We start from the raw sequence: 11,332 nt of genomic DNA on the forward strand, positions 1-11,332 counted from the left end.
AAAGCATACCCTATTATCAATCTCACCAATGGCAACTGCATTCTTTGCTTTATCAATTATGTCTTGAAGTGTGGAGATATCTGCACGCTTAGTCCTGACTTGCTTTCTAGCATCTCTCTCTTGAGCTTTTGCAGCTTCAAATTCAGCACCATGGGTTTGGCAATTGGCCTGCTCATTAAAAAAACATTTCGTACCAAGGTTTATGAAGAAAGCCAATTATGAGATTAAAATAATAAAATATACTGAATCTAGGAGACATACCCTTTTGTTTCTGATTTTTTGTCTAAAGGCATCCCTATGCTGTGTCTTCTCATCAACATTTAGCTCAGCAACTTTGATGTGTTCTCGGATTTTCTCATCATCAAATCTTGGCATCCTGATCAGGAAGTAAAATCCCTTTGCTGCAATACCATTCATATCCCTTGCAGCAGCAACATCCACAGAGGAACATTCAGCCGAAGTGGCCAATGCTTCGTTAGTATTAGAAATTTCAGCATCCCCACTTTGTTCACAAACTAGTTTGTCATCATTACTCCAGTCTGAACCACCTGTCATTTCTTCACTGCCAGTGATCTCTATGTTCATGTTGGCTGGCTCTGGATCAATCTCGATTGGGCAAGTCAATGTCTCATTTTCAGATATCACAGCATCATGGCTAGAAACATCTCTACTGCTTGAAGTGTTTCCCCCTTCAGTTAACTCCAAATCAGCCAAAGTAGCCTGATCGTCGCATATTTCATTGTCGCAAGACATCCTACAACGGTAAGAGCATATGAAATTTTCTAACATCAATAATCACATGATAAACAATCCATCAGTTCAGAAGACCACACATATTAAAAGAAATATAAGTAAACAAGCAGATAAAAATAAAACTAACTAATGCAATTCAAAACACTACAAATTGAGAAGAAATTGACCATCATCACGGAAAATTAAGAGGTAAGGCGGCAGCCAAAACTACATTGCTGGTCTACCTCAATTTGCTGCTGCATAATTAATGCACTGAAATCATGACTGACATTGCAGCCATGACCACTTGATATGTGCTCAGAAAATCAACTATTTCAACCCAAACTCAAAACTTATACCAAACATGGACTTAAGTTTCTTGTTTGATAAATAATCAAGATAACCTTTTTCCTGGTGGAGATGGACGACAGAAAGGGGATCAACTGACAAAAAAACAGTTTAATTTTTCGAAATAGTTTCATCAGAAAACAGGATTAAATTAGCTTTCTCGGGGAAATAAATGATTCATCAAACTGTGCATGTTTTTAGAACAAGAACAATGTATTTGGTAATCCAATTAACCTAAACTTCTATTCCACCTGGATATAAGTAAGATTAAGTTTCTTAACTGACAAAGTCACGAAAAATGAATGGTTCTGCGAAACCAAAAACTATTTTTGCGCAAACAGCGATTATTTTTTCTTTCTGAGGGAAATATTCTTCTTAGTGTTCAGATTGTCGGGTGCTTTTACCTTTCATCAATATTTATGCTCGGTGGTTCTTCCGCATCCCCACTTTCGCGTATGAATTTGTCATCGCTGGTTTGGTCTGCAACACTAGATTCGCCTTCTTTGTCATCACTGGTTTGGTCTGCAACACTAGATTCACCTTCTTTCTTAATGTCAATGAAATCTATAGCCATATTGGGCACCATTTTGCATTCATGAATGGGCTCATTCAAAGTATTTCCACAAACAGCATCATGGCACTCATCTTTAATGCTTGAAGCCGAAGAATTTCCATCTTCGCACAATTTCAAATCAGCTAAAACAGACTGGTCAATGGAAAATTCAGCATCACGATGCGCCCTAGAAGACAAGAAAAATGAACAGCTTATTTGATCTTGTCCATTAAATATACAGCAAGGGAAATACTGATATACTAATAAATGAGAAAAATACAAGAAAAAGCAACAGGATAACATGATAAACTAACAAATCATTGTATTCCTGGATAACAAATTCAACAACTCATTAGCATCAACCACCAAATCATAAAAGTTAAATCAGGACGGAAGAAGATCATAAGACTTAAAGAAAACTTCCACAATTGCCTGTGTAACCACCCATAATTTTTTAAAAGAATAAAAGAAGAATAAAAAGCGTACAATGAATAAATATCTTCTTCCAACAGAAGCATTCATGAAATAAAGTATGAATGATACTTGGCTTGAATAACTGGAAAACAAAGATTTATATCTAAATCATGAAGATTCCAGCAAACATATAGTCATGTCACCTCATTAATATTCAAAACTAATGCAGGGAAACTCGAGTGAATGGATATGTTCTAAAATAATCAATTTTATCTTTTTAAAATATAAATTGATAGGTATTTTTTAAAAACCAATATTTCTTTAAAAGAAATAAAAGACATAGGAGATACTCATACAGGTTTCATAATTATACTAATCAGTTATAGAACTGATAGGGGACTTAATGGAGCCCTTTTACAAATAATAGCTCATGGATTTATAGGTGCTGCACTTTTTTCTTGAGAGTAACAACTAATGATAGGATCCCCCTTATTTATCTTGCCAGAATAGTAAGTCCAATGCCAAAAGTATTCACGATGGTCAATGGATTTTGGGAGTTGGTAAGTGGAGTGTGGTAAAAACCAATTTATCTTTGAGTAAGTAAAATCAGAAGTGGAACTTGAGTGCAATGAAAGTTTAAATATTCAGGAGAGACCAAGAGACCAACTAAGTAATCCACAATGATTGAGGCTATTAAAAGTTAGGATGAATGATACACAAGAAACAAGTGTTCCATTTGAAACTTTCTTATTCAAATCAGAGGAACAAATTAGGCAGCAAAAAACGGAATAACAATATTACCCAGAAAGGTACAGATTACTAGGATAGCCTCTTCTAGCTTGCATAGATAAATATTTTTAATTGCTTAAACAGAAAAGCTTTAGATAGTTCAAAACGTACCCCGCATTATCTGAACCGTTATGCGGATTTTCAGGATCCTCACATTTTTTGTGAGGTATTCCATTGTTAATACTTTCGTCACCACCATTTAATTCATCTTCCAAATTTTCAAATCCACTACCTTCTCTGACCAAGTTAGCTCCCAGCAGTTGGGAGTCATCAGTAGAGCTATTCAAAGTTTCATTTTCGGCCCCAACATCATCGTTGCTAGACACGTCTTTAGAACTTGAAGCACAATAATTACCCACTTCAGAAATTTTTGAACCAACGGAAGTAGATAGGCCTTGGGAAAACTCAGCATTACAAGACATCCTACATCACAAGAGCAAATAGTCAAAGACTGCGTTTTTTTTTAACTCTAACCAACTATTTGAAAATGAAGATCATTTTTAAACTAGCAAGAAAGGACTTCTTCCAAGAGCATTAACTAAACCATAATACATTTATCCATCAATTACACCCGGAATAAGGTGAGAATTCAGAGATTGGATTGCAACCCAAAAATTTGTTTCTTTTCTTGCTAAACTAGGATGATGGGAATTTTGGTTATCTCAGAGCATTGGACTATAGTCTATGTGAATTACTCATCATAGAGGAGGGACAGCCCCGAGCTTTATGGTTTGACAGAGTAATAGTACATGCCCTTATCCCATTTACCTATCTATACATACACACAGGAACAAATGAACTCACCCCTGATTGTGTCCTTCCGCGCAGAAACCATCAAATTCATCAACCACGACGAGACAAGAAGATTATTTCTCCTCTCTTTTGGTTTTGGGCTGTCATTCTTTTTAACTTGCCTTTTTCCACTTCAATCATCTCTAGTTTGACATGTAACAGCTATTACTGAGTATAGTTATTCACCATTCTGAACCTAATTACTAAGTTGCACATCAATCATATATACATACCATATTTATACTTGCATTAAAGACTTCAAGTTGGATGAGATAAACAACAGACATCATTTGTTAATTAATACTTCTCTAACTGGATGGGACGGACTGTTCCGAGAGGAAAAAGGAGGAGAGAATCACCTTACTAACTTATATACTTTAAGTCACCATCAATCCAGAAAGCTTTATTCTATAAAGAAAGATGTGTCTGTATTTGGCGAGTCTCTATCCTCAACCACACAGTACACATGAAGTAAACAAAGTCTATCTTTTGGAATCCATATACTCACCCTTCCACAGCTTGACTACTGCTGTTGAAACTTTTGCCATCCTCAAAGTTTTTATGCATCAATTTGTCATCGCTACTTCCGTCCACATCATTAGATTCACCTCCTACTGCTGTACCAATGCTCTCTTGAATCATATCAGCTGAACTTTGACCATGAGAAATACAGCAATTACAAGCTTCACTTCCCAATGCAATAGCTTCATTGCTAGAAATATCCAAGCTGATTGAAGTAGAAGAATTCTCTACTCCAGATAACCTTGCATCAGCCAAAACAGAGGGGCCATGTGACAGTTCAGCATCACTGGACATCCTACAGTCATAAATCATAAAATAAACAGATCTTCAGATAGCTGTACAGAAATCTACCATAGGTGAAGCATAGATGATCACAAGATAGTATAAACAGCAAGATAACATACTCCTAATTTCATAACCATTAAACTGCAGCAACCAAAATTAATCAGCAGTCACACGACGCAACTCTTGGACGGAGTGGGTAGAGCGCAGATTTAGAAATACAACAAGACTAACAAGGAACCAGATTGAAGACACTTTTTGCCTCCTCCAAGATTTGAGACTGGTTTCCAATGATCTATTCTAGGTTCATGGTAACACCCTTGGGTATGTGTCACACTGAATTCTAGAAGAATTTCGCTTCAGGGAGGGAGGAAAATTACTTCAGGGAAGAAAACTGATTGGAATAATCAATTTAAATTGTTGAGTTTTCTCATTAACTGCTAACCATAAAATCTATATCTACTTGACTCAGTCTAGGTCTCACTTTAAGTTAACTTGAATTTCAATGTCTATGTCTAATAACTAGCAGCTGATGTAAATATTTAATCCAAAGGGTTTCCTTCCATCCAAATGCAATTGAGAAGTTTTCGGGTTAATCTTCTCATCCTTAACAAGGGTACAGTGGAACTTCAGAAGTTAGGAACTCACCCTTCACTAGCTAGACCATCAGAGTGCAATCTTTCAGAATCCTCATTTCTTTGGTGCATTGCTTTGTCATCTATATCTTTGTCACCATCAAATTTACTTCCAGTTTCTTCATTGCATTTAGTGTCGAAGACTGTGTTGCGCACGCTTTGAACATTATCATTCAAGCAATTCACGCTCTCCTTTCCAGATGCGACAGCATCAATGCTGCAAAGGATTTCACTGCTTGACGCAAAATTTAAGTCAGCAAATAGATGAGCCATGGGAAAATTCAGCATCACAGTGTTTTCCTTTTCTTTGAGACAGAGTTAACTGTATATTCACAAAAAACTCATCTTCCAAAGAATGATGACGTGGGATCTTACAACCCACAGGAGCAGAATACATCCTTGATAATGTTTAGAGACTTTACACTTCCATATGAAATTAACTAAAGCTTCACTATGTTTTCCGAGTAAATAGAATAGTTCTACAACAGCTTAACAAATTAACATGAAGCCCTTCAAGTTGGTTAATCAGTTTAAAATCTGAACTCACTTTGAAAAAGGTAAAAAAAAAAAACAATGCACTCGAATTATCAAGCTGCTAAACAAACATCAAGTTTATAGTTCAAATGGTACTAATCCATAAACATTTCTGTAAAGATAGCAATGCCGTCACTAATTGCAAGATGAGATATAAGTCATATACATCCAATAGCATATGATCAACATAAATGGGAAAGTCACATCTTCATCCTGCCTCCCGTCACCGATAGTCTCTTACTACAAAATGTGATTGAGGACAGAACAATAATTATCTGTCTGTAGACTATGAAACCTTTCACTAGGAAATCAGAAATGAATCGGACAAATATTGAGTTCATGACGGAGAAGAAAGAACATCTGAATCCTTCATAAAATTATAAATGAGGACGTAGGTAACTGTTGCAATGTAAAGTTCACTGCCACCTGAATATAAGTAGCATATCAACTAAAATTGTGGCAGAGAAAAAAACTAAAGATGTTGACTTGATTAGTATTCTTTTAATTTGACGACACGTCGCTCTTTAGCGAAAAAAGGAACAGATATTTTCATGCTCATCTAAACCTGTTCACAACCATACTTTTATCAACTACATTAAGTCTAATGAAATCACCTACCACAAAAAATTAAGTCTAAGGAAATATTTTTAATCCTTTTGTGTGTGTGAGTTATTTGGGAGGGTGGGTGTATGCGTGTGCGTGGTGGTGGTGGTGGGCTGGGGGGGGAGGGGGGGGGAGACAAGACTGGAGACTGCTTTCACTAAGGCATGCGAAAAGAAGGATAAACCGATAAAGGAGAAATAATAACAGTAGATGGTTAGGAACACACCCTTTATGAACTTGCGTGCTACCATCTGCTACTTCACCATCCTTCATATCTTCAGATGTTGAGTTTCCATCAGTCCTTCTGTTTGTGGCATCAGACTCACCTTCTATGTCTTCCATTCCTTTGATTTCACTTACGACATTGGAAACCTTGTGGCCTTGGCTGTCTGCTTTTTCAATGTTTGTGCTCTCTTGGTGTACTAATTTATCATTACTTACTTCCTCCGCGTCATTAGACTCAACGACTATTCCAGAGATCTCAGGAATAATGTTAATTTTCTCTACACCAGTAGACTGGCCGTTAATTTTCTCTACACCATTAGACTGGCCTTCTAATCCACTGATCTCAGAAATAATGTCGGTAGCCACTGAATTGTTGCTACCAGACTTTTCAGCATCCTCACTCTCATTAATTTTACTTGAACCATTACATTCAGACCTAATTTCTTCAATCTTTGTAACAGTGCTAGGTTCCCTTTGGCCATTGATCTCTACCTTCACAGTTTCTGCACTTCCTTCACATAGTTTGACATCGCAGTTAGTATCACCTCCTGTTTCATTGCTGCCGTCGATTTTTGTGATCATGTTGGGTGCTGAGTGACTGTTACTGTCTTCACTTCCAGGGTTGATAGCCATTGAACTATTGATATCCCCCTTTTCATCATCCACACTCTTATCATTTTTACTCAAACCATTAGATTCACCAATAATTTCTTCAACAGCTTTAATTTTTGTAACAGTGCTAGGTTCTCTTTGGCCATCGATCTCTACCTTTTCAGTATCTGCACTTTCTGCACTTAATCTCCTGTCATCGTTATTTCTGTGAGGACCACTAGATTTGCCTCTCATTTCTTCCGTGCTTGCTGTCTCAGTAACAGGGTTAACAGCCATCGAACTGTTGATATCCCCATTTTCAGCATCCACACTCTTATCGTCCTTCCTTGAACCATTAGATTTACCCATAATTTCTTCAACGGTTTTAATCTCTATGATAGGTGCCTTTTGACCATTGCTCTCTACCTTTTCAGCATCTGCACTTTCTTCACATACTAAATTGACATCACAACTAAACTCATTGACACCTTTGATTTCGGCAACCATGCTCAGTGTCCCTTGACCACCATCAGTGTCTGCGATTTCAGTCTTCTCAATTTGGTCAGATTGTAACTTGTCTCCACAGTTGCCTGCAATTGCAGGTTCTGCACTTCCGTGGCTTAATTTTTCATCATCATTACCTTTGTCCAAACCACCGGCTTCACCACTCACTTCTTCAATGCCTGTTATCTCTGAGGCTGTATCATGTTCCATTTGACCCTTATCAGAAGGGCAGCTCGAAGTTTCTTTTGTTAACACAACAGCGCCGCAGCTAGATGCATTTTCACATGCAACAGCTGAATTCCCCACTTCAGACAATTTTTCGTCAGTTAAGATGAATGGACCATTAGAAAACTCAGCATCAACAGACATCCTACAACCACAGCAATGATGTTAAGCTTAAATCATTTTAACCCCCAAATGTAAATCATCATCAAAGTTTAAAATGCAAAAGAGAAAATGAAAGGTCAAACATAAAAGTAAGTGAGAAAGACTGAACGAGCTAAATGACCCGTGCATTCCTAGGTACCACTCTAGAAATGCCCAGATTCATTGACAAAGGTTTCCCATTTGGCTTCTATGGCAGTCTCAATAGATTTTTCCTAGTGAAGGATCGATCCCCCACCAGAATAGTTTCATAAAGATTTCTAAATGATTTGGGACAGAGAATTGCTATGAACGTGATACTTGCTTCTCTTTAATTCTCATCACGTGAATAAGATATAACTTCTTATCATAAAAATATTGAAGTAGAAATCATATTTTTATTGTTTGACAGTTTGAGGATTCCGACCTTGAATTAGAGGTTCTGTTGCAAACCCGAAAAGAGACATTGTGATGATGGAGACTTAAGAATATCGTATAAATCATATAGAAGGCTGAATTTACGCAACAGTCGGAAGAAAATTGTTCCGTCAAACATAATTGAAACAACCATCGAGATGCTAAACAAGTCCACCAAATATTTGTCGTGTTCTCTTTATTATATCGAATGAAAACACTAATATGCGACAAATCTACTCAAATATTATTATATGGTAAAATACAAAGGCATTAAATCTATCACATTTTTGGAAAATCCCTAGAATATAATCCAGCCAGAATAAAAAAAGAAACCAGAAGAACCACATCAGACTAAAGTCTTATTTCAGGATAACTACTAAGATTGCCTTTAACTGGATTTACCGAAAAAAACAGATCTGAGATCACACAAAAAACAAAAAATACTACACCGAGTAACCGACAACAAGGCATTTACCAAAATTCAGCATCAAAAAAACATGACTTTTAATACACTCACATTCACTTAAACTAAATTCACTGTAGATCGATGTAACCTCAACAAAATCACACAAAATATTACACCAACAACAATTCATATACCAAAATTCAGCATCAAAAATCACGATTTCTAATACATTCACATTCACTTAAACTGAATTAACCTTAGATCACCATAATGGAAGCAAAATCACATACAAAATCAGTTAAATTCACTTTTTTCAACCTTGACAGAACGACTTTGCTCCGCTGTGTTGTTCCGCTGGAAGCGGCAATGCATATACCAAAATTCAACATCAAAAGAAACGCGATTTCTAATACAGTCACATTCACTCAAATATTAAACTTCCCCATCAACTTCAAAACTTATAGATCATACATAAACACACACGGATCACCTTCGCCACTAATACAAACACAAAAAAACTACACCGACAACAATGCATATACCAAAATTCAGCATAAAAAAAAAACAATTTCCAATACATTCACATTCACTTAAACTCAATTAACCTTAGATTGACGTAACCGAAGCAAAATCAAAAACAAAAATCAGTTAAATTCTCATTTTTTCTTCACCTTAAGAGCGGACTGTGCGGCACGAATTAACTTCACTGGATCATACGTGAACACACACGGATCACCATACGCAAACAAAAAACTACACCGACAGCAATGCATATACCAAAATTCACCATAAAAAACGTGATTTTTAATACATTCACTTAAACTGAATTAACCTTAGATTGACGTAAACTCAGCGAAATCACACAAAAAAATCAGTTAAAATTCACTTTTTTCAACCTTCAAAGAAGGACTGTGCTCCGCCGTGTTGTTCAGCCGGAAGTGACAATGCGTATACCAAAATTCAACATCAAAAAACGTGATTTTTAATATATTCACATTCACTCAAATATTAAACTCTCGCATCAACTTCAAAACTCACAGATCATACACTAAAACACACGGTTCACCTTCGCCACCAATTCAACCACAAAATACTACAACGAGTAACCGACAACAATGCCTTTACCAAAATTCAGCATCAAAAAAACGTGATTCGCTTAAACTAAATTCATCTTAGATCGACGTAACCTCAGCAAAATCACACACAAAAATCAGTTAAATTCTTATTTTTTCTTCACCTTAAGAGAACGACTGTGCTCCACCGTGTTCCGCCGCAAGCGGCACGAATTAAACTTCACCGGATCATACGCAAAAAATAAAAAAAAATAAAAAAACTACACCGACAGCAATGTGTATACCAAAATTCACCATCAAAAAAACGCGAATTTTAATACATTCACTTAAACTGAATTAACCTTAGATCGATTTAACATATCAATAACCTCAACAAATTCACACCGAAAAAAAAAAAACAGTTACATTCACTTTTTTCAACCTTGACAGAACGTTTTGCTCCGCCGTGATGTTCCGCCGGGATGTTCCGGCAATGTAGTTGGGAAGCGAGTGTGTGCTCCGCCGTAAGCGCGTGATCCGATCTGAAGAGTTACGGTGCGTTGTAGTAATTGTGATGCATGAATTTTGAACAAGGAAAAGGGAATTTGGAGAATGTATAGTGTGGGTAAATGTGTGTATTCACTCTCCTTGAGGTTTAACCGTAAAAATAACTCCAACTTATATCGAAAATTTAGAAATGCAATTTCTCTCTAAGATCTAAATAAGAGTATAAGAGGTGTTAGGGGTATTTTTGACTTTTTGTATAATACTCCCTCCCTTTTATTTTATTTTTCTCAATTTGGCATTGCACATTAATTAAGAAAAAACAACTAATAACATAGACATTTTATCATAATACCCTTATTAAATGATATTTACATTTTAATTTGAAGAAAAAATAATTAATACTAATGATAAAAAGGGAAAAAAATAGTCTTGTCCTGATGAATGAAAAATCAAATTAGGAAATTTGGAACGAGTAAAATAGGACAGAGGGAGTATCTACTACTAAACTATTTTAAGAAAATAAATAAAAATTTTAAATTTTATAATTTTAAATTAAAGTTATGTTAAATATATTAAAATATCTTTTAATTTTATGACCTCAAATATGTCACGTAGAAATTTGAAATTAAAATATTACTAAAGAAGAAAGGGGTTATTCTTTTTTAATAAGTTATGTCAAATATACCAAAATATTTTTTAATTTTGTGGTTTTAAATACGTCACATGGAAAATTGAAATTAAAATATTATTAAAAGAAAAGTTATTCTTTTTTAAACGGACTAAAAAGGAGAGTAGACAATTCCTTTTGAAACAGAGAGAGTATGATAATTTATCTACTTTTGTCTAGGCGGGTAGATGTGAGGATAGTTTCGATTTCTTTGAGCAAAATTAGTAAATTATTAATCTATAACTATAAGAGGTCGTTTGGTCTTATCCATATTTGATTTGAATAAAATGTATAGGATAAATTAGTTTAGAATTAGTTATTTTGGAATAGTAGTATTATTTTTATTCCTTCTTGAAGGTGGAATAGCTAATTCTGATATAATTAAATTAAATAATT

General features: G+C 35.5%; 1 protein-coding gene across 2 annotated transcripts in view; it reads right to left on the reverse strand.

The window, feature by feature from the left end:
* LOC107847358 overlaps positions 1–10,460 on the reverse strand; it is a 13,010-nt gene extending 2,550 nt beyond the window's left edge. Inside the window, exons 1-8 of one of the 2 annotated variants that reach the window (XM_016691550.2) lie at positions 10,205–10,459; positions 6,431–7,894; positions 5,081–5,299; positions 4,137–4,445; positions 2,948–3,259; positions 1,485–1,820; positions 262–754; positions 10–168 (exon numbers count right to left, since the gene is read on the reverse strand). In XM_016691550.2, coding sequence (XP_016547036.2) covers positions 10–168; positions 262–754; positions 1,485–1,820; positions 2,948–3,259; positions 4,137–4,445; positions 5,081–5,299; positions 6,431–7,893 — 3,291 coding nt within the window. In that variant the 5' untranslated portion in view covers position 7,894; positions 10,205–10,459. Of the gene's footprint in view, positions 1–9; positions 169–261; positions 755–1,484; positions 1,821–2,947; positions 3,260–4,136; positions 4,446–5,080; positions 5,300–6,430; positions 7,895–10,204 lie in introns of both variants that reach the window. The other variant, XM_016691551.2, reaches the window with a different exon arrangement.
* Positions 10,461–11,332: the final 872 nt, after the last annotated feature.

The sequence above is a fragment of the Capsicum annuum genome, chromosome 11 (assembly GCF_002878395.1).
Source record: "Capsicum annuum cultivar UCD-10X-F1 chromosome 11, UCD10Xv1.1, whole genome shotgun sequence".
Lineage (NCBI taxonomy): Eukaryota > Viridiplantae > Streptophyta > Magnoliopsida > Solanales > Solanaceae > Capsicum > Capsicum annuum.